The sequence below is a fragment of the Nothoprocta perdicaria genome, unplaced genomic scaffold (genome assembly GCF_003342845.1).
Source record: "Nothoprocta perdicaria isolate Ctin4 unplaced genomic scaffold, notPer1 scaffold_54, whole genome shotgun sequence".
Classification (NCBI taxonomy): Eukaryota; Metazoa; Chordata; class Aves; order Tinamiformes; family Tinamidae; genus Nothoprocta; species Nothoprocta perdicaria.
In genome coordinates, this window is record NW_020455799.1 from 3,814,471 (window position 1) to 3,838,299 (window position 23,829).

The 23,829-nt window shown below is 42.1% G+C and overlaps 1 protein-coding gene across 1 annotated transcript in view; it reads left to right on the forward strand.

The window, feature by feature from the left end:
- The window catches only part of KCNH1 (potassium voltage-gated channel subfamily H member 1), a 148,837-nt gene that overhangs the window by 23,587 nt on the left and 101,421 nt on the right, over positions 1-23,829 (forward strand). Inside the window, exons 5-6 of the mRNA XM_026048408.1 lie at positions 1,712-2,104; positions 13,651-14,080. Coding sequence (XP_025904193.1) covers positions 1,712-2,104; positions 13,651-14,080 — 823 coding nt within the window. The remainder of the gene's footprint in view (positions 1-1,711; positions 2,105-13,650; positions 14,081-23,829) is intronic.

Below are 23,829 nucleotides of genomic sequence, written 5' to 3' on the forward strand. Positions count from 1 at the left end.
CTGTGCTAACCTGGGGATCTCTCTGAGCAAGTCATGCCAATTTTCTCCTGGATGACACAGTGGGCTTTAAGTTAGCAGCCTCGTTTTGGCCGTGCAGTTCCCATCATCACATATTACACATATTACATTATGCAAGGAGCTGTGATCTGACAGTCTGACCCCTGTTGTGCACCAGAGTGAGTGATTTTGTGAGGTTCAAAGAAGCAGGGAACTTGATCTATGGCTGTTTTGTCCAAGCAGGATTCCTGTAACTGATTGTTTTCCTTTGTCCCTTTTGGCTGTTGGAAAAAAGCCCACTAGTTCACACACACAAAAAAGAGTAATAAAAAAGCACTCAGAGAAGCCTGCAGATAAAAATCCGTGTCCGAATAATTGACGTTAATAAGCTGAGATAAGGAACATAAAAGGAAGACGTTCTCCTATTATAGCCATAACATCTGATCTTCTCCCAGAGATGGCAGCCATTTAATTTCCTTCTCTACTTCCTATTGCTCTGAACTCTGATGAAAATAAATATAAAAAAGGAACCACCATCTGAATAGTTTTCCTGGATTGTGTGAGTTGTAACTAACACATTTCTCTTGAGCAAACCTCAATTGTCTTTCCAGTTTTCGCCAGGGTAAATTTCTTTTTAAGATTTAACTTCTTTTTTACTTGGAAACAATTTCACATTGTTTTCATCTTCATTTATATCCATAGATATAGGATATACAAAACAAAGGCAGTCTTGGAGGACGAACTCCAGTTCTGAGGGTTTAGAGACATGATCCTGCTCTTTTTGTGTGAGTGTGCAGTACAGGAAAGACTGTAGACTTAAGATGAGCACTCCTGATCAAGATGCAAAACCGCAATACTGCTCAGGCTTAACTGCTTATTTTCCCACTGGACTAGACTGCAAAGAAGATATTCCTAAATTAAGTATTACTTTAAGGTTCCATGCATAAAGAGTTCACAGAATTAATGAATTATTAATAAAATCCTAGAGATTATTCCAACACTCCAATTTTTAACTGTATCTTCTACATGCTTGGCTGTATCTATATATGTGCCTGGCTTGAGGTCCGAAGTCTTAAATGCTTGCAGGGTAGTGTTTTGCTCTAGTGCTTCTTGAATTCCAATTCAACTTTATTGTAACTAGATACTGAAGACGCTGATCTTCTCTCAGTGAAAAGTTAAATATGGGCATTGTTCATTGAGGCTAATGCCAGCCACCCGTGGGCTTTGTTCCTGCCCTGCACAGGAAACAGGAGCAAGGGCCCTTGTGCTCACAATATATTGCAGTGCAGAACCTGATTTCACATCTAGCGTAGTGAAGAGTTACAGAGGTAACGTTCAAAAGCAGCATGGTCCACTCCGCTCCTCCTGGGCTGCGAGGCCTAAGCTGTGAAGTTGTGGTTATTTCTTGTGATCTTGTCTCATGTGTCTCATCCATTTAGACTGTGGAAAGAGCTGTCTCCTCTGGGTATATCTTGGAGGCCCAGTGGTATTAAAATGGTATTAATGGTATTAAAAGAAATAACTTTTCTCGGGTTGATGCTGGTTTATTTAAAAGAATACTTATCTTGATTTGCTTACTGCTTGATGGCTTTGAAGGGAATTAGTGGTCATGTATTCTTATCAGCTGCTGTGCTGAGCTCAAGAATCTACAATGTGCAAAACTGCATTGAAATTTAATCATGTTTCCTTTTTTTTCTAACATCTGTCACTACAGGTACTGCAGCTGGGCTCTGAAATTCTCCCACAGTACAAACAAGAGGCACCAAAGACTCCACCGCATATAATTTTGCATTATTGTGTTTTCAAGACTACCTGGGACTGGATCATCTTGATCTTAACCTTCTACACGGCTATTTTGGTCCCTTACAATGTCTCCTTTAAAACCAAACAGAACAACGTGGCGTGGCTAGTAGTGGACAGCATCGTAGATGTCATTTTTTTGGTAGACATTGTGCTTAATTTCCATACCACCTTCGTGGGGCCGGCAGGAGAGGTGATCTCTGACCCGAAGCTGATCCGCATGAATTACTTGAAGACTTGGTTTGTGATCGACCTGCTCTCGTGCTTGCCCTACGATGTCATCAATGCCTTTGAGAACGTTGATGAGGTCAGTATGCTAGGGCTACTTCTACCCCTTTATTTTATTTTATTTGTGAAAAAAAAGTGAAACAAGAAATGGGTGCTTTTAAATAGATTGGATTCATGTACATGTATTTCGAGTAGCAGCCCTCATCACATGTAGTTGTTTGCTAATATATCCTAGCCATAAGGGTCCATCTTTATCTGCCTTGAGAGAGACTGAGGTTTTTGGTGTCAGAAATTCATGTTTATTTTCCTTCAATCTACATTCTTAAAGTTTGGGAGGACAGGAAGAAGCAAGCAACAGAATCAGGGTACGCCACTGAGAAGAACTACTTCATCTAACATGCCGTGAGAAGCTTGAACTGGAGCGTAAAGGTAGTTTCCTGGAGCATGGTTCTCTTTCTCCCACTGTACTTAAGAGGATACATGCACTAATGGCAGTTCTTCCTGTGGACAGCGGGGAAGTTTAATGTGCTTTTCTCAGCTCCATTTAATGTGATGTAGCAGGTGACAAAGGCAGGTGGTGTGACTGACTAATTCTGCTTGGTCAACCAGATCACTGCGTGGATATCTGGTGATCCATGCACCACTGTATGGGAACATTTGTTTTAGAGGATATATTTTAGAGAGATAAAAACCTGAAGATACTGTTTTGATACTTGTTTGATAATTTCGTATTTAGAAGAAAGGACAGAGGGAGATCTGGAAATGTAAACTCCTTGTTCTTTCTTGCTCATTTATTTGCGAAGAGGTCACAAACCAGCAAAAGAACTAATGTTCAGGCACTTAAAACCACAGTATTGCTCTGACTTGACTGCTGCTTTTCCTATTGCATCAGGCTGCAAAGAAAATATGCCTTAGTTAAATATTACTTTAATGATTCATGCATAGAGAGTTTAAAGAGTTAATAAAATTTTAGAGATGATTCTAGCAGTCCACTATTAAATGAGTATTATATCATCTGTGCCATCAACCAATTATGTGTCTGTATTTATCTGATGCATACTAAACCTGTAACATGTATACAATACATCAATGCTTAGCATTTAATATTTAGCTTGCAATATTTACTTTTTATGAGTTCCTTTAGAATATGACATTATAAATATGACCTATCTACCTCAGTCCTGAAATTGAGATATTAAAAGAAAATTATACACAGTGAAATATCTGCATAAAAACCACATTACTTTTGTAACAACCATGCAGGTTGTTTATCTAACTAGATCCATTTAAAGAGTTATTTTTCTCTTTGACCTGGGGATAAGTAGACAAACTATTGGATGCAGTGAAAGAAACATAATGTTATTTGATATTTAATTCCCTAGAGAAGTTTTCATTTTATATAAAGCTACAGACCAAAATAACACGAATGAGATCATCTCAAGAAAAAAACTTGGTAAGAACCTGTCCTTAAATATTTGTTTGTCATAAAATGTAGCCAGCCTGCAGGTTCCCATGCAGTGCTTGCACATTTTATTGCGTTGTTGCACTGAGACAGCAGCAGAGTGATTTGCCAATATTCAGCATTTGTGCTGAGAACTGAAAGAAACAGCTGTCACACTCTCTCCACAGATACCAGCAACCTGCTAATGATTTTGCTGGAGAGACATTTCATAAGTGTAGTTTGGTGATGTGACCTGTGGGACATCCCTGAGGAATATATCCGTACCAGTGGCTGTGACACAGCCCCCGGGCTGAGCACAGATACACTGCCACTCGTGGCCACGATGCTACAGAGAAATTAATGCTATGCTAGTTTGAATTTCTCCAGGTTTTTAGTCTTCGTGCTGCCTTGCCATGATGAGCAGCTGATTGGTACTTTAGTTTTCCTGTGGCTCTTCAACAGTCTCTTTAATCAGTGTAACACTGTTAGTTTTAGTTATTCTAGCCATCATCATGCCCAAGGGGAAAAAAAAATTCTTCTTCCTGCTGTCCTTTCAAGACTGTTCATCTCTTTTTCCTCTAGTGGGTTCTGACATTCAGCTGGTATAAATCATTGCAGGGTCATTAGAGCAGAGTTTTCCACTGGTGTAAATTGCTGTGCTTCTGTTAAGGGCTCATAGACTGGTTTACAGGACCTGAGGGGATTTGCTGGGAACTTCAGCAGAATAATGCAGTGCACATCAGGTGTGGATTTGGAGCAGTGTATGCTGATCACTGTCTCATGAACTGCCTGTGGAGAAAAAGATAACCTTTTATTAAAGAAGAAAGCCACATTCAGGGAGTCTTGAAGGTAGAAAAGGCTTAGTTTAGACTTCCTTCTCTGCTCTGTAGACAAGTCCCTTGTGGACCAGTCTCTTTCAGACTTGCAGTCTTCTCACTCAGTCTGGACTTCACACCATATTAGTTCACAGGTGGGAGTTACTTTTTAAATAAAAAGAAGGATTAAGGCAGATGATGGGCTGCAGTGCCCAGATTAGAAGTGGAGTGGCCAAGCTCGCTTACTACCTGGGCGCTATTTTGATTTTATTAAAGGTGACTTCCATGGAACCATGAGATCGGAGTCAGTGGGTGGCCCTGGCTGCTGCAGGGACAGAGAAATTCACATTGAAAGGCTGGTATTGTTTTTATTGCTTCTAGCAAATAGCCTCTTAAAAAAAAAAAAAAAAAAAAAAGCTAGATATTAAATAATGTCCAGTGTCAGCAGTGGTCATAGAATGAGATAAGGACTATAACTTCCCATTTTCCTGCTTCAATATTTTCCATATACAATTTTAAGCAAGAGGAAACAGAACCTTGTTTGCTTTGTTGCAGTCCATGTTGCAAAGGGAGATCAAAGCAGGTGAAAACCAGCAATTTTTTATCTGCCTGCTATAACTTGATGTACAAAAAGAACCGTCACTGAAGACACTGAGTGTGTCATGGAGGAGCTGTGCTGGATACAATGGACTGATTTGCATGGGATGAAGAAGAAAGCTGTGGGGTCAGTGTGTGTTCCACAGCCCTTTTGGCTCCTTGGAAAATTCTGGGACACTCTTGCAACAGCCAGGCTAATTATAATGAAGCAATTTTGTCATCTCTAAGGTGTCCCACCAATAATATGAAAAAACTCATAGGAAATGAGGAAGTGAGAGTTGCTTGATATTTTTATAAGAACTTGATTCAGAAAAGTTCTGATTTCTTGGTTTAGAATATTTTGAATTTTCCTTTTCATTTTGAAGTAGCTTGTTTTGCAATTTATATTATTCTGTTGTAAAATATAATGGAAAATATATTTTGAAACAAAATGAATGCGGCATCTTTGTTGTTCAGGCAACTTCAAAATTCTTGGGGTTTGTTGTAATTTGGAACAGTAGAATATTTTCAATTCTCAAAGTTTTTCGTATAATTGAAATTCCAGTTTTCCCTCTTCACTGTTGAGAATATTTTGTCCATAAAGTTGAATTTGAATTCATTAACTATTAATCAATGCAACTATTAATAATTACAATTAGTACAAGAGGCACTTAAGTCCAGATAGCCATGTCTATAGATGAAGGTAGGAAAAAAAAAGGAATGATTTTTTTTTCAAGGCAATAGATTTAAATATGTGAATGTTTGAATTTTCTGATCTCAGGTGCTATGCTCAAGCAGACAGAATACAGTATCTCCTTTTTAGACACTAAGAGAATTCAGCAAATGGAAAAAAAACAGCTGTGGGGAAATTTCCATGGTTACCCGAATGAAAGAAAAGTTGTAAATGTTCTTCCAGGCTTTTCTATATAGTGAGCTGCTTTTACAGTTAAATACAAATCACATACTTGACCTGCTGTAGAACTTCTCAGAAAGAAAATACTCCAGTTATTGATGAATAAACATAATGCTAGGCTTGAATTTCCTGCCGTCAAATCAATAGAATATATTCTAGTTTAGCTCAAGTAAGATGAAAATATTGGCATAATGTTTGCACAGTCCTCCAAGTGTCTGGTATCAGTTTCTTTTGAATTTGAATGATCAGAATAACATTTGACAGTAATCTTTTGCAGTAATTAGTGTTTTTCCTCACTTAAGGAAATGCCATCTACTTTGGGGGATAATGTTATCTTTCTGTGGTGAAACATCAATCGGTAGATTTAATAAGGAACAGGCTTAAAGAAAATTCCATACTTTTTGCCAAGAAGAATTCAGCTTAAGACCTTGAATTCCACATGCAAGTTGAAGCATATTTTTGCAGTGTCAGCTTGAGCAATTTTATACTGTGGTTTTCAGCCATAATGCCATAAGATATAATTTATGTTGGAAAAAATTTGACTTATTCCATGTGACACTGTTGTTGTGAAATCACATGGCAAGAGTGGAATCTAGTCATGTCACCACCAAATAAATCTCCGGAATAGGAAGTTTGTAATAAAATTGCTATCTGCATTTGAATAAAACAGTATGATCAGTTGTTGGCTGATACCAAATTGAAAACCATATATGACTCTTATTGGTTGAGGTAGAAGAGAAATAAAACCATAGTAAAAGATCATCAGGAAAATCCATTCATATATGTATAATATATATATGAGTACAAGTGATCTAGTGTTAGCTCCAACTGTACGAATAGGAGAGAAGTTAGTGGTTGAACAAAGAAGATAAATAACTTTCAAGGGAAAGAATTTATGATTAAAAAGTCTCAGGAAAGAAAAAACACAGTGCACTAGTAATAGAAGTAAATGAAGCAATTTAGTGCTAAGTGAGCAGAGCGTAGCCTGAAAGTAAACAGCGAGTTATGCGAGAGGAAAAAATGAATGTGTTGCTGGTCAGATGGCTGGCAACTTGTGAGCCAGTGCTTTTGCAATAGATTAATTTAAACCTTATTAGTGGAATAAGCTCTCGTGCTAATACAAATTAGCTCTCTAGGAATCACTGCAGTAGCTACACGGAAATGCATGCAACTTTCCAAGCACTGTTTTCTCATTGGTTTGCAATAAGGGCCAAGGAAGTAAATTATCATGATACTTATAGCTTTGTAAAATAAAGAGGGGCCCGAAAAGGAAAAATTGTGGGTAACTTAATTTGTAGACTGAAAAATATAAATCTTAAGAGTCTTTTAAGCTTTAAATAGCTATAATTTGAAAGTCAATTGAAAGCTGTGCTGTTCATCTGTCCTATTTGGATCTGTCTAATTGGGAAATACTAGAAGTGTTTTGGATGCGAGTCTATTGATAAATCTGGTAATGAGCAAATATTTTCCCATGGCTAATTAAAATTAAAGCATTTGTAATCTGCTTTCTATGTGTTCCCCTAACAAAGCAGCTAGATAGTGCGGAGTGTGACCCAGGCACAGGGGAGAGGTCGGCAGCATACAGCCCTGGGATGCAGGCGAGAGGGATGAGGGAGACCCCCCAGCCCGGCCTACTCCTCGCAGGTGCTTTGGGGGCAGAGTCGAGAGGTGCTCGGTTGGGTGTCCCCTGCTGATAGACCCCAGGGCAATAGGAGAGTGACCTGGGAGAAGGTAGTGCCCAGGCTGCTGGGCCTGCCGGGCTCCTTAACGGGCAGGCAGGCCAAAGAAATGTGTGGCGAAACGTGGACGAGGCAAAACAGGTTGACAGCAGAAACCAGAGAGGCAGAGGAGCACCTACTGCTCAGTGTCTGGAGGATTTGATCCAGTTTGTGTCTGCCTCTACAAAATTTCTCCCATTCTTTTTGAATGAAACAGTGACTGCATCTAACTTTCTGCCCTGAAAGCCCAACCCTTTATGCTGCTGCTTAGGTGCCTGCCTCACGCTAGCCTGCCAAAGCGTAGCTCAGCCTTCCTCCCAGGGCCTGCTTTCCATAGCAGTGCTCTGCTCTTTAGGATTAAATCCTGGCCTGTGTAGCAAGCCTGCTTTAGATGTTCAGTTCATTTAAGTTCTGCTGACTCCCCTATTCCCCCCAGGCTCAGGCAGCATGGTGGTTCAGATGTTTCCATGCTGTCTGCCAGTGAATATCCCTTCTCAAAGCAAACACCAGAGGAGGATGCCCTGCTGCATCCCTGCCCACCACCTGCTCTCCAGGTTCTGCTCTTCACTGCCAAGATGCCAGTTAGTGCCTTTTCTGCACTGGTAATGTTCCGATTAGGCTAAGGAAGAGATAAGAAAGGGTGTTGTTGGGTTTCAAGGCTACTTACAGCTTTGAAAAGCATGACATGATTTATCATACTGTGAAAGAGAGAGTAGTGCTCCACATTAGCCTTATACAGATTGAATAGCCTAAAGAATTAAAATGCTGAATTACATTTTCAGTGATAATGTATGGTGATAGCCTTTATCCAAGAAGGAGAGCTAATTGAATTTATTAGATTCTGAATTATTTCAAAAAGCAGTTATTAGAGTGATCCGTACACTGCATATAAAGGGAAGCTTGTTTCAGACACTAGATCAGTTGCCCTGTGCATTTTTTTTTCTTCTGATTTAGACTATTTGCATCGATCTGAGGCGGAAAGTCAAGTGAGACAGCAAAAAGTATTTATTTGAGTAGCTAAATGGTTGTGTAATAGTCTCTTTCATACTAGGCATTGGGTTAGGATTTCAGATGGAGTGGTATTAGATATCACTAACATTATCTGCGTGTGTTGTCACTTCAAGATAAATAAAGAGCTCTGGAGCTGACTGTTTGAATGGGAAGTGTGGGGAGGCAGATAGGTGCCTGTTAGGAAGTTTTTGATTTTTCTAGTGTGGTAAGTGGGATAGGGAGTAACACTTAAGATTTGTAGTTTACTTCGGTGTCATCTTAGTTCTGGTTCTTGCTCTTGAAGCTGTATATGTGCATTTTTGTTTTTATTTTTTTAGTGTGTGTGTCAGGCAAGCATGGATGTAGTTTTACAAAGCAATAATCAGGCTTTTCATCTCCTGTCATACCCTGTGCCTTTATGGAGGCTGCTTTATTTTTATAAAGCCTTATGTGCTTTATGGATGCTGCTTATTAGTTGCTGCTTCTGTCTGGATTCTAACCAAGCCCTGAGATGTCTGACTAAACCAAGTTGTGTGAGCCTAGACACCTGCTTTCCTCAGTAGTGAGAGCCACAGCACTAATGAGAAGATTTAGATATTGATTTTGACCTGTGAGCATAACGTTATCTTGTCTGCTGGCTGCTAAGTATGGCAGTCTGTAGGAAAGGTCGTGTACTCAGGGCTAATTAAGGCCATGACAAGAGGCAAATCCCGGGAATGGGCAGCCTTGCTAGAGGCCGGCTGGCCGAGCGCTCCGTGTTGGTGCCGGCGCGCGGAGCCAGGCTGCTGCACTGCGCCCGTGCCGCTCTGGGCTCCACACATGGGCTGCTGCCCTCTGTGGCTCTGACCTCACTCGTGCCGCTGATATATTTGGTTCGTTGGCTCCCTTTTTGATGAATAATGAATTTATTCTCTTACTGATTAGCGTTATTCTCCCGCTTCTCCATTTAATTGAAGTGGAACCAAAACTTCAGTTGTTACACGTAAGAGGATGTTGTTACTTATGTGGGACGACTTAAAGCAGATTTGTGTCAATACGGAGCATTTCTTACTTTAAAATAAATAGGAAGTGAGAAAGAAATTACTCTTTCTTTGAGACTGGAAAAAAAGATCTTGATGCTTGGCTTGAGTGCATTTTCTTTCTGCACACGTGGATAGTATCTAGGCCTAAAAAGTGAACGCTACCAACTGCAGTATTCATGCAGGCTGAGTTTGCTACCGAAGTCCTGCCTTCAGTAAAGCTGTGGGAGATGGGATGCAAGTGGCATTTTAGCATTTTACTTCTTTCCTGAAGTCGTTCGTTCTATATTGCCTTTGGAAGGGAAAATGAATTATTTCTGTTTTGTCTGCTATTCGTTTTTGTTGATGTTTTTAGGCAAGCAACCTTCAAACAGTTTTCGTTTTTTAAGGTGGAGCTCTGCTCTTCAATGAATCATGAGCTGAGTTTGTTTTTGTGTGTTTGTGGCATGCAAAATTAATAACTTTATACAGAGTCTAGCATGATAGTGCTCACTTTTTCTGTTCCGAGAGTCTGTAGTGATACAAATAACTAGTAATTCCCGTGCTATAACCCTTAGGTTCTCAAAACACTTCACAAAATAATTCTTCACGGTGCCTCTTCTCTATCTTCTTTTTTTTTATGGATAGGGAAGTAATGGTGAAAAATGTACGTTTTCTTGACTGAGGCTGCAGGCAGCCTGGTGGAAAGCCTGAGCCAGAGCAGGGGCAGCTTCACCCCTGGGTTCTGAAAGATGACTGGCATGGCTGAGATATCAACCTGAAACGCAATGAGAGTAGATCATATCCTGTAGAAAAAAATACCTGGGTACAAATGAGCTGTGTCTAGCAAGCAGGTTGAACTTACTGCAAGTTGTGCCCAGAGATTCAGTTTAGAAAGTATTTCATAGATAAACTTCTGCAGCCTTTTCTTTGTTGTAAAGTGTGAGTTCTGCTTCACTCCTGCTCTCCTGAAGGCTGACCTGGTTCTATAACATGTTTTAGGTGTCACTGTAGTTATTTCTTCGGGCTGCCAGTGCTTTGAGATAGCCCTTTAGTTTGGGGGGCTTGCAAGAGGACTTGCTAGGGATTCTTTGATTTTCATGCATCAACCATCGCTGGCAATAAAAGTAAAACTACCAGAGTGTTTGTCTACAACTTTGTCAACTGTATGCAGATAATCTGCAGTAGTATCTTTAGTTGGTTAATTGGGTTACTTCAGACAATTTAGTATATAAGATGGTGTGAAATCCATCGTTTTCACCTTCATTTGAACCCTGCAACAAAAATCTAGCAACTGTGAGCTCATTTTCTACCCTGGCAATATAACAGACTGTGCATATTCCCCATGCCCTCTGTTGAATAGAGGGCAGGCCGGTGGAAATGTGCCTGAGGAAGCCAGGACCAGGTTTGTGGGATATTCCATAATCTTGTCCTTTCTCCATCCACCACGCACAAGCTCCCTCCTTATGGTGCTGCTTTAGAGCAGAGCCTGGAGGTACCTGCTCGAGACCCTTCCTGCACCTTCCAACTCTTTATGGACAGGAGCTGCTGGGTTCTCTTTGGGGCGGAAGGGCCTTGGATGCCTCCTTTGGATGTCTCCTATTTTGCTTCCCGAGGCTTGTAGGAGTAGCAGAGCTAAGAGGGTGACCATGTGAAGCAAAGTAAATTGAGTTCAGGCTTTTCTCCTGTATGACGCCTGGGAGCCATCTGTATGGTAACAGCATTTTGAAAAATCTGCAGCGATAAGAGCATTAAAATGGCCAGTAATCTAAAAAATACAGTTCTATTTTGGAAAGTGGTGATCTAAAAATGTCAATTTGAATCCAGCAGATCTATTCCTGTAAGTATTAGAATATTGCTAAATTTAGTGACAAAAGTGCTGTTTTAAGAAGAATGATCTTATTTTTTTTCCTACTGTATCAAGTATGAAACGGTCTGTTAACTTTCCATTGTTTATATTGTTTGAAATTGTGTGATTTGGGTATTAAGACTGTTGTATAAATAATTATCTTCCTGGGCATTTCTTCCTCTTGGTATCAACCCATTTAGAATAGACAAGCCCTATTCCTCCCCAAGGAAATCAAATAGAAAATATTGTTATTGCAGAGATTAAAATCAATGCTATTTTTTTGCCTTTTCTGAACTTGAAGAATATTATTGGCAACGCAGTCACATGAAATATTATGGCTAGTAAGAACATTAAGTATATTCTTCCACCAAAAATAAATCAATGTTTTTATAAATAAATCCTTTTTGTACAAAAAAAAAGCCCTAATTCTGTTTACTTCTGGTCAAAATTTGGTAGAATCACTTTCTCCATTATTAAAGACTTGTTATGTCTTGTAAAGTGTAATGTAATACCGTTTTACTGTTAAAGTTGGTGGGCATCGATGCTGAAAAAGATCTGTATTTTTCTTGTAATATCAGAATGCAGATACATAGAAGGCAGAGGCTATACATTATTGTCACTTTGAGACTTGTATATCCAGTGTTACTGCTTTTACTTCCATATTGGGTCCTCAGAGGTATCCAATTTCCCTTCCTTGGAAACAAAGGCCTTATGCATTTGGGCCATATCCTTCCAGTTGACATCAAGATTTTGATGTGTGGTTTGCAAATAACAAAGCCAGTCATGGAAGGAATGGGGAATGGGAAATGGGAATTCTTAGTTTGTGAAAATGTTTTGAATGTTTTTGCGTAAATGACTTAAAAAGGTTAACATAAATAATCCTGAAAAGATGGCATCACTTTGGTCTTTTCTAGATCTCTGTAGATATCTTTGATTTAAAGAACTGCTGCTTTTTTTTTTCCTCTCTGATTCTTTCTGCCTTCCCCCAGGCTGTGTTAAACCTTGTCCAAATAGTTAATAGAAATTGATAGTCTGTCCCAAGGTAACAAACTACATCTGTCTCTGAAAATGAGTCAATATAATCATGACAAATTCCTGAAATAAAAGGGAAATGCATTGCTGCAGTGCCGAGGAACATAAGTCAATATACTTTATGTAATTATTTAATAAAACATCTCTGCTAGTGCGTTGAACTAGCTGAAGACACTGAAGCAGTCATTTTTATACCGGAATAAACAAATTTCCAGTAAAAGTTGGTGACCAGAAGTATGCAATTATGCATTTCCAGAAATAGTTATTAAACCAATCTCCTTAAATTTTAATCAGACTTGCATGGATAAAAACCTTCTTGGTAGAGGGGAGTGAAGAAAAAGAAAGGTATTTTATATAAAAAGGCTATTCAGATTTTCTTGTTCCCCATTTTTTTTTCTTATGCATGGGAATGTAAATCTGTACAAAAAGTTACAATATAAAATTCTATATGCTGTCTTAATTCTGTTTTATGAGAGCCTAATTAGCATCAATATCAAAATATTATATTGATAGCTAAGATATCATGAAGAATAATAATGTGGGGATTAAGTAGTGAGATATTTGAAATACTTAAATTTTCTGTAGTCCATTAGAGAAATGAGGGCTGTTTTTCAGTGGGTAAATATTTATAGGAAAGTATCCCATAAGCAGCATATTACGCTGAAAAACTGCAAATCACCAGGTACTTGCAGCATTTTGGCCTTCCTTATTTATCTTCTTGATATGTCTGAGCTAAATGTTGCAAACTGTGTTACATCTCTGAGAAATGAGAGGACATGGCTTGCCCAGGACCGTAAGGAGAGTTGATGATAGAGTCAGAAGGAGCCATAAGAGGTTCCTGGCTCCAGATGCTGGAGTGAATATGGTAGGTGTCTTCTATTCTCTCAAGCATTAGATTTGTATAATTTAATGGTCAATGACTTTTGCATTTATTTTCAGTCAGCCTCAAAATATCATCAGGATGCTCAGGGACAGTTTGCTTGTACAACTGGGCATGCAAGAAAGAGCCTGTCATTTGCAGCCTTTGCAGAGCTATTGGTAGGCCTACGAACTCTCTGCAAATATGAGTTCAGAGGGTAGCTCACAAAGTGTTGGTGCATCACGACTAGGATGCACGTGTCCACCCCCCCAAAAAGTCCCTAACCTTTTCACGTTTCACCATCTCATTTTTCAGATGTTACCTGATGAACAAGTATTTGTGATCGTGCAGCCCCCTGTCTTTGCAAACGCCGATTGTGAATATTGTTGCTTCAATGTCGAATTCTAACGGCCCGTTGTGCTTTATCCTTCTAGGGAATCAGTAGCCTCTTCAGCTCACTTAAAGTGGTCAGGCTGCTTCGACTGGGTCGTGTAGCTCGGAAACTGGACCATTACATTGAATACGGAGCAGCGGTCTTGGTCCTGCTGGTGTGCGTGTTTGGCCTTGCCGCGCACTGGCTGGCCTGCATTTGGTACAGCATAGGAGACTATGAAGTTATCGATGAGGATACAAACACAATCCGACCCGAGAGCTGGCTCTATCAGCTGGGCATGTCGATAGGAACACCGTACCGGTTTAACGCGTCAGGCTTTGGGAAATGGGAAGGCGGGCCAAGCAAAGATTCAGTCTATATCTCCTCCTTGTATTTTACGATGACCAGCCTCACCAGCGTTGGATTTGGGAACATTGCCCCAACTACAGATGGAGAGAAGATCTTTGCTGTCGCTATGATGATGATCGGCTGTAAGTATTAGAGATTCTGTCTCTTGCACTCTGCTAGATAGCAATGTGTTGTGAATGTTGAGTATGAAGAGAATAGCTCTGGAATCACATCAAATATTATTAAGCAGTTAAAGAGTATTTTTCTTTTTGGTGGCAATGCGATTATCGCACACTTTCATACTGGGTAATTTTAATATCACAAGTGGAAGTACTGTGATGAGTAGTAAAAATTCATTTGATACAGAAACAACCCTTTCAGTTTTGTTATTGTAGGAAGTAAACAATCAAATGTGCAAATATGAAGTATGAAAAACTAACGTAACAATGAACACAGACCATCTTTTTGTGTGGCATGTTTGGTATGTGGCAAAATCCTTGTGTGTCTGAGAGCTGTGCACATCAGACAAGGATGTGGGAGTGACCTGGGAGCATCCTGAGTGAAAGAGAGCTTGTAGAGGCCACAGACCCCATGGTGGGCTGAGCATGCACCCCGATCCCAAAGCAGCCAGGATACAGCTGGTCTTGGGCACCTCTTCTGCCTCCCTTTTTCCTCTAAGCAGAGATTTGCCTTGAGCAGCTGACCAGCTCTTGGACCTGCAGTGTCACTTCAAGTGTACTTTGGCCACTCTAAACTGGGTCATGCTTTTTCTAGATAGAAGTGTGGAATTTGGACCAAAATAGGGGGAAATTGCTGGTGCACGGATGGAAGAACTTAGTAGTTTACGGAGAGAGAACGAAACATCTGCCATTTTAACGGGGGAAAAAAAGATAATCCTTGTTAAGCAGAAAATTAAAACCAAATGCAGAACAAAACCCAATAACCTCCTATGATACAAACATCCGGCCTCTCTTCTGATGTGTGTGTGATCTTACAGTGACATTGAAATCATGCTAAAATTACATGTACAGTGTTAAAGCAGCATGAAGATTGTGAGAGAAAGTAGGAAGGAATGCATTGCTTCTTAGGGAGGGATTAGGATTTTTTTAGCTACAAAAATTGCTAATTGTTTGTTCTGGCTTTCTTCCACTGCTGAGTTCTGTCATCTCATTAAAAGACACTGTTTGCAGAAATTCAATTAGTGTAATTTGGAGACAATTAAGCTGTTTCCTCCCGAGAAGCACATTGGACAGTGTAGCAGCACAGTGTAAAGCAGGCTTCCAGGCATGCGTGCTGGTGAAGGTACGTGTTTCAGAGGAGATATCCTGGCCTTTGGCTTATTGCACATTATGTTATGCTCTTTAAACTAGCTAGACAAGAAGAACATTTGCTGTCTGTGTATTCAATGACTATAATCTTCATGAAATCCAGCATGTACTTGGGAAAGTTTGAGCCCCAAACTGAAGACATTTGGAAGTAATGTGTACACAAGTGGAATTTAGAAGTTAATATTGATAGATACTTGTTCTGAACTCTAAAGTTAACTTCAATTTCAGCAAACTAAGAAAGAAAAGTTTTAAAATTGCCAGATCACCCTCTCATGAACACAGTCAGATTTGATGCAGACAGTTTGGTTTGTACTTTGTTGGCCTTCGGGAACTTTAAACCTCTAACCCTGTAAATGTCTGTGTATCCGGGCACCTTTATCCTGTGGACAACTACTTGGGAATCATTAGGACAGTTCACATATGTGTGTGTGCGAATGGCAACTGAGCCATCCAGTTCTTTTGTTTCCTGCTCTGGCCTTCGTAGCACCTCAGTTGCTTTCAATGTGTGCTGATAGCCAAGATGGAAACCCTTTTGACTTGACAAACTTGGAGACTTTGGGAGCAGAAGCTGCCACTGACTGTTAGGTGGGAGCTTGAGACCCACTTCAAGTCTGTCTTGGCAGACTTTCTTTTGCGGTCTTGAGGAGCCTGCCAAGCAGGTTTTGGAGCAGCTCGGATGCAGTCTTTCTCTGAATTTCAACAGGGAGAGTAAGCAGCTTTCCTTCCCCCGCCCTCTCCCTTTCTTCCGAAGGAATTCATTTCAAGCTCAGCAGAATTTTGAAAATTGCCTTTGCCTCTTGCTGCATGTGCTAGCGTGATATTTTGCTATAGTTAGAATAGCACTGTGAGTGTTGATGTATCTCTAGCACGAGCCACGTGCCACAATGGGAGCAGGAGCCCCGCTGGTGTCGGCAGCATGTATGGTCAGCCCCACTGCGTGCCTCGTGTGGAGCTCCTGGCTTCCAGCTCTGCCACTTCCTCAGGGTGGACAAAATCGGTGCGTTCAGGTGGCACCTGGCTAGAGCTGAATGGCTGGTGGGCGTTCCTTCATGCTGCAATTTTGTGTTAAAATAATGTGATTTCTTCTGTAGAATTAAAGTCTCAGACATCGATCTGGTGCTGTTTTGTAAGGACTCTGTCTCCTCTGTAGGGAGCCTGAAAGGTAAGTAACAAATGTGTCGGGAGGGAGAAGAAAGTCTGTGTGTGGCTAAAGCTTTCGTGTGTCACACAGGAAGATCTACACGTGTCCCTGGCCAGCTGACATGTTCCAGGTGACCTGGGCAAGCTGCTTGTATGGCAGTGGCTGCCCGTGCGGGTTACGCTCCTCGTTTTCCTGCATCCCTGGGATGCGATGGGCAGGGCTGCGGATGCCCGGCGCGCCAGGGCTGAGCAGCCCCCAGGAGTTCTGCCACCCCCCGCTACCAGTGAAGGCTTTTTGATTTTTCTCTCATATTTTGCTATTAATACTGCATTTGTTTCAGTATCCACCTAGTAATGCTTGTCTAAAAAATAAGAAATGTCACAAAGACTGTGGGACATGCTTATACTAGCCAGATGGGTGTGTACTGAAAAGTTACTTCTTTGCTGGAAACTTTTGTTTGTTTTTTAATAAAAGTGCCTATGGAATAAATTACTTATTTGGGACAAAAAATACTTTAATGAGCAGGTTGATTTTTATCGTAAAGCTCTTGGCTTTGGCAGCAAATAGATTTCAAAGAGACCAAAGGGGTGTGTTATGGTAGTCTCTCATCGTTTCAGATCTAATTGCTGTAGGAACTGAAAGGAACCTGGAAGGAGTGGATTAGGGACTATTCCATAGGCACCTGAAGGTTAAATATTTTCTGGATTGGGTTGGATCCTGCAGTTGCACGAGCATCTTTAAACTGTGACGGGCTCCATAACAGCCACGGAGTGCTCAGTGTAGCTTTGGCTACAGTGGAAAAGAACAACATAGTCTTATTATAAAGTAAGCACAGAAATGGAGGGTTGTGCCGAAGGTCCTTTCCCTCTGACCAGAGCTGCAGCAGCATCCGTGTGTGCATGGGAATGCTGCTCCCAATGGGGCTCGAGGGGAGTCTGCGGGCAGCAGCGCCCGTCTCCTCTTTCGGTGTTTTCTCTCCAGGTAGGGTGACGAGAGAGCCTGGCTCTTGGACTATCTAAAACTCCAGCTGAGCAGAGGTGGGATTTGTAGAGCCCATCCTCAGATTTCCTGCTTCGTTTACTTCCCTGCTGAAGGATAAGCTTTTAAGAGCTGTGTGGATTTATCTCCCTTTTGGAGTAGGTATGTGTAGTCTGGGCAAAAATGCACACACATATACGCTCTAGGGAAATAAGTAAAGTGTCAGTTGTTTTACAACCTCTTCCATATGAAATGGGAAACTGAAATGTCGCTTCTTTTTTCCCTGGAGATGCTGATGGCTGTTCTGTTTCGCTGGGTGAGATGGTGTGGCAGCAGGAGCGCTTTGGAGATTCCTGAACGGCCACTGTAGTATCACCAAAAAATGTTACTTAGGAACAAGGATGTAAAAATTAGCATTAATATTTCAAAACAATTGTTGGGAAATTATACTTTTAATAGGCTGGAAGTATTTAAGAGGAGGCTATTTTTTTTCCCTGTGGGCCAATTAACCTTTCAACTGCAAATAAATAATAAAACTCCCTTTAGACAAATGCTGATAGGAAGCCTAGGCTTCCCCTGAGCCTGGTGGGCTTAGCCAAGGCATTGCTCTGATCCCCCACATGCGGCAACGTGTGTTTTTCTGCTTGCTTTGTCTTATTTTTTTACAATTACTTTTAGCAGAATGGGTGTGATGGCACCAAGTGCTTTTGTCGTGGGGTTGCTCGTGCAGCACGTGCTGAGGAGCATTGCCAGGGGCCGCGGTCCTGTTACAGGTGCCTGTTTCTAGCAACCTTCCTTCTGAGGTGGGTTTTGCTTTGCTTGGTTTGCCAGCCGAATGTTAGGAGAAGTTTCTGGAGAGGAAAGGCTGTGCCCAGCTATTTTTTTCCTTTGCTCTTGGAGCACTGTCAGTTGAGCTTCTCTGTTTCAGGACTGGAGTCGCCTGTAAATAAAGGAAGGACTTTAGAGATGGGTTAGTTGCTGTCTTCTCCAGTGGAAAACTATCTGCCAGGCTTCTGACTCAGTCAGCACGAGACTGTGCTGGCATCAAAGCAGGACATTCATGTCAGCAGGGCCAGGAATATCACAGGTATTTGAAAGCCAAAGCTGTTGATAAGCCATGCCCTGCGTGTGTTTAGTATGCTCACGCACAGAAGGAGGGAGCGAGCGCTGTGTAATTATGTGCCATTTTCCATAACACGCAATTTGTTTTTCTCCTCTGCTCAGCTACCGATATGCCCTCCTCTGCTCTGTGCTCCCTCCGCATTTACAGCCAGTCCTGTGGCTGTTTTGCTGTGTTTGTGTTGCATTAACTCTGCCTGGACCCACTGACTGCTGGCATTAGCACTTTGCTGCAATGTCACAAAAAAAAGTAGGTACCCCTTTTTGTGGGTACCACCCACTGCTTTCCTTTTCCTTTTTATTTAATCTTCCTCTATGGCAAATCATAAATTCAGGTAACTGTTTGAAATAAAATACAGAGAGAGGTAGTTGAGAGCACAAACACTGGCCTAGTAAATAGGTTAGGACAGGGAGCTTGCAGAAGGACGGGTGGCCATGTCCTGCTGTGGTGCTGGGCACACATGGGTTGGAGGCAGCTGATTCGGGTGGATCAGCTGCATGGGGGCATCTGCTTGGAGCAACCGCACTTGGAAACAGGGACAGCATGTGAAGGCCCCAGTGGCTGCCCTGGAGAAATCCTGGTCTGTGGATATCTGGGGTTTCGAATAAGAAACCCAATTCCTGTTCCTCTGTAGTCATTTTTCATGTGCACCCGGGAAATTATTGTGTTGTAAAACAGTGGCTGTGTTGGCATCTGTCAACAAACCGGCCTGCGTGGCTTTCCTCACTGGACTGAAGCACGTGCATGTGTGTGTGTGTGTGTACATATGGGGAAACATGAATGCCCCTACTGGAAGTCAAAGCAGTTAACTCCTCAGACTCATTTTTGATGAATCAAAACGTATTTGCTTATCCCTTTGCACAGATGGGTATTAACTTGCTAATCGGTAAGGACTAGGCCTACAGAGTGATCTTTCAGAGGTTGATGTTATGTGAAAATAGGTTTGCAACCACTGTCTGGGACTGAGGAAAAACATTTATTTTCTGTTCTTAATACTTGAAAAAATTGTGATTTCAATTTCTAGTTTCTTCCCCGTGGAGACATATGCCTCCAAATAACAGTTCTCTCCTATTTTGTTCAGTGAAGCTGTCAGGTTGTGTTGTGCATTGGATGTTTTTGTTGGTATTTTTGCCTTTTCCTTTCCTTTGCTGAGCAGAGAGCAGAGGGCTTCCATTTGCCGCTGTCACGTCTGGGCGCTATGGCAGCAGTCCCTTTGCTGGGCAGGCGGAGTAGGGATGGACAGTTCTAAAATGCTTTGTGTTTTCCAGTAACAAATTCTTTCTCATTAAACAAAAGCCCGGATGAGGGTAATATTAAGTAAATTTAAAAATATAAGAGGTAGTTCTGGTTTATGGGGGAGCATAAATCTCCTGGGCACGTGGACGCACGCACTCACACGTCAGTGTGGATGGCCACAAGCTGAGAGAAGCAGCCCGCTGTTGTCACGGTGTCCCCGAGAGGAGCAGCTGCCCTGCAGCACCCTGTTCCGTGGTGCTCCGAGGTGGAGGAGGAAGGAAGAGGCCGCCTTCTCCCCGGGATGGTGATCTCTTGCTTACTTGTTTTTTGTCAGTAGTCCTGGCAGCGTGACAGAGATTCGGGTGCCACAGGCTTCCCGCCAGCCACGGTGATTTGGGAGCAGCTGAGAGTTGCTGGTTGCTGCCTCTGCCTGCTGGTGGGAGCTCCGTGTGGCCCATTAGTTTGGAATTACTTTTCCTGCTTGTCCGTGTTAGCCAGCAGCAGCACTGCCAGCTAGGAATGGCCAACTTAAAGACATGATTTCTTGCTAGTGGGCTTTGAATAACAAGGGGCAGTCTTCCTAGGTCTCTTCCCTCACTCCCTGTTCTTCTTATGCCTTCTTGGTTATTGTTTGAAGTTACTCCTGATGTTGAAGTGTTACTGGCATAACTGGGAAGTAATTTCTCGGAGATTCCTTGATGTTATTTTCCTTGGATGCTTTCTCTGTTGGAAGGAACAAGATGTGCTGTGACTGTCTTCCTGTGCTCTGCCGAGTTTCAGCAAAGAGGCAGGGCTGGAAGGAAACCTGAGTGGATCATCTGTGCAAGGTAGAAGGAGGGTTTGGGTATTGGAGCGGGATTTGGACTGGTTATCTCTAAATGTGAAAATATGCTGCTTTTTTTCCTGTTAAGAGTGAAAGAAAAAATCACTGCAAAAGCACTGAATGGACAGACATCAAGGCTTAGGCTTTTTGTGCCTATAAGCTCTCCTTGAGACAGCCGAGTCCGAAGGGAGGCCGGTTCCGGCGAGGCGAGTGGGGCGCTCGCGGGGCCGTGGGGCAGCGCGGGCCGGGCCCACGCGGGCCGCCGGGCACGTGTGCGTGGTGCGGGCAGCCAGGGCAGGGCAGGGCTGCGGGGCCGCGCGCCCGGGAGCCGACAGGCTCCGCCGCACCGCGCGCCCGGCCTCCAGCGGGAGCCCTTCGCGTTGCCTCCCCTTCACACAAGGCCTTTCGAGGCCTGCAGATTTGGCTTTCGAAGCGGTTGCTGCCACTGAAACAGAAAGCCCTGCTGTCAAAAGCAGGAAAGGAGCAGACTTTAGATGACACGTATGTAAATAACTAACTACAATCCAAATCTTTGCCTCTGGGCTAAGATGGACAGGGATGGATGGGCTAAGATGGATGTTTTTTTCAGGTTCACAGCACTAGTACTAATGCTGTAATAAATCTCTGAGCTCATGACTGTGGCTATGTGAAGGGTGCCCTATTTGTGTGGGGTTAGTGATTTCCCCATTGCAAGACACTACAAAGCAAAAAATAAAGGTGCCATATCACAAAACTTGAGGTGAATCCTCCCAAGATGTGTCTTTCTTTTGGACACCCTCTTTTACTGAGGAGCAAAGGTGTGATGTAGAAGATCATGATTGATCTTCGTAGAGTTGTAGTCCAAGTTCACACGTGTGAAATTGGCTGAATACTCGAGGTGCACAACAGGGTGGCTGATGTCTCTCTTCAGTCCTTGAGAACTTTCCCTAAGAAGCAACTCTGTTGTTGAAGGATAGAAACCTTGGGCAAGACTTTTTGCACAAGAGTAATCTGTACTTCAAAGTCTGTTTCTGTCTAAGAAAAATGCAATTAGACAGGAGAGAGGGAGGAAAAAAAGCCAAATAGCAAATCCAGTCATCCGGCACACTGTGCCACTTATCATCTAATATGTGGAACACGACAGAAGACACGAAGCACCTTTTGTTTCTGCATCATCTTTGACCGAGTCCAGTCGTTTTACTGTCTAATTGCTACCAGCCTCAGACAGAGCTGCTATGGGCTTCGAAACGTCGGAGTGGAAGCAGCTTGCGTTGCTCTAATGTTGAAGTGGTTAATGGCTCATGAGATGTCCTTAACTGCTTAAATGAGCTATCACATGGTACTTGAGAAGGAATAAGGATTAGCTGTACTTGCCAGATCAGAGATTTTTAATGCATTTGTCTGTTTTTATATTTTAAGGAAAAATTTTCCTCTTTTTGTTTGTAAAAAAAAAGATAAGTAATGTCCTAGAGGATTTAAATGGTATTGTGGGTCATATGCAGTCTATTTTCCGAGGCTGAGAGCTCTGCAGTATTCTAGACCTGAACTTGAGTTTGTGTTTGAAGACACAGCCTATTGTAAGCTGCAGCCAGCCTGATGGAAGAAATTCTGATCTCCTGAGAAAATATGGAATATGTGTGAAAATGTCAATATCTTTTATCCACAGTCCAGTAACTCTTGCTGCAACTGGTGTGAATAACGTGCAAGGAGACAAGTAACTTTATTAATAGGCCTTCTTGGCTGGAAGGGAAGTAGAAAATTTATTTTTCTAACTGAGGGGTTTTGACAGCCAGTGGGGTCTAAAATCCAAAGGGTTTTAAGGGACAGAATGAAATAGTTGAGCACCCACAGGATCTGGAAATGCTTTTTTCCTTTTTGAAATCAAAACTACTTGCACCTGGCTGGCACAGAAGTGAATTTTTCTGGTTAGATAATAGGCAAACTTTGTCTTCCCTGCCACTGTCTGCAAGGCAAAAACGTGTCGTTTCATAAGTGCAGGTAAGTGGAATGGTTCATGGTCACAGTTGATTTCATTGTTAATGGAAAGATTCTGAGGAATTTTTACTGAAAAAAAATACAGAGGAGCTGGAGATTGGTAACAACTTCCAACTGTTCAAAGGCCAACTGAAGGAGAGAAAATAGGACTTAAGAAGGACTGTTTTCTGTAAGTTACAGTTTTTGCATTGATTTCAAATGAATTTTCATGTGAGCTTTCTTTTCCCTGGTATAATTAAGACTTACAGCACGAATATTTAAAACAGCGCCTGGGTGTTTTTTAACAATCTGTCCTCCAAAGACCTTAACTGTCTGGGAAGTTCTAGGCAGGTCATTAATTTAATTCTGAAGGCTGTAGGCATGTTATAATTGTAACACTTGTTGATAGCTTGCATTTTTAGTGCAATAACTATAAAACATGGAGCCCCGCATTTGCAGCTACTTTGAAGCAAGTGTCAGTTTTTGGAAACCTGTTTCATCCTTAGAGGGCAGATGAGCCAAATTCTGCCTCCTCGTGGTGAGATCTGCAGCGTCTCTTTGCGTGGCTGCCTGGGCAGGGCGAGTCCTTGCGTGTGGAGCAGCTGCAGGGGGTTGGTGACGATTTTGTTAGTGGAAATACACAGTGGTATCTGCTGGGAACAGTCACAGAAACGCACCTTAAATCTGCTGAAACGTTTCTCCTGTGTCCTGGTCTCCTTCCTGTCATGGTCTGCGAGTTTCTTCTTCTGACTTTTATCTCCTTTCCCTGCACAGAGCCTCACCTGTGGACCTGTCCCTGCTGTAACATTTGTCATCCTGCACTGGGAAGTCTCCCTGTGCAGGGAGTGAACAGGGAGACTTTCATAAGAAACAAGGAACTGGAAAAGCTTTTGCACTTGCCTTGTTTTGCCCCTTAGCTTTTAGTGAGGGAGTCTATGAAAAGGTGTAATACCTTAAACTTCTTATTGCTTGGACATTTGCTGGACCTTTACCTTCTAATTCAGTTTGGTGTATTGAAGTGTGGAGGGAAGGGGCAAGAAGGTATTTCCTGTTTGGGAAAATACAGAATAAGCCTTGTTTTCTTTGTTCATTTTTAAATGTCGAGGTGAGCATTTTTAATTCTACTTACTCCTCCTTCACAAAATCCTTGCGTGGGGGGGTTGATTGAGACAAATTGATCAAATCAGTTGTTCCAAGAATTCAACGTGTCCAAAGAAAATTTCCAATAAGTGGCCTCCTCGCCCTGCTGGCCGGGAAGCTGCCAGCAGGTTCTTAATGTCCAAGTGGTGGCAGAGCACAGGAGGCGAGAGCGA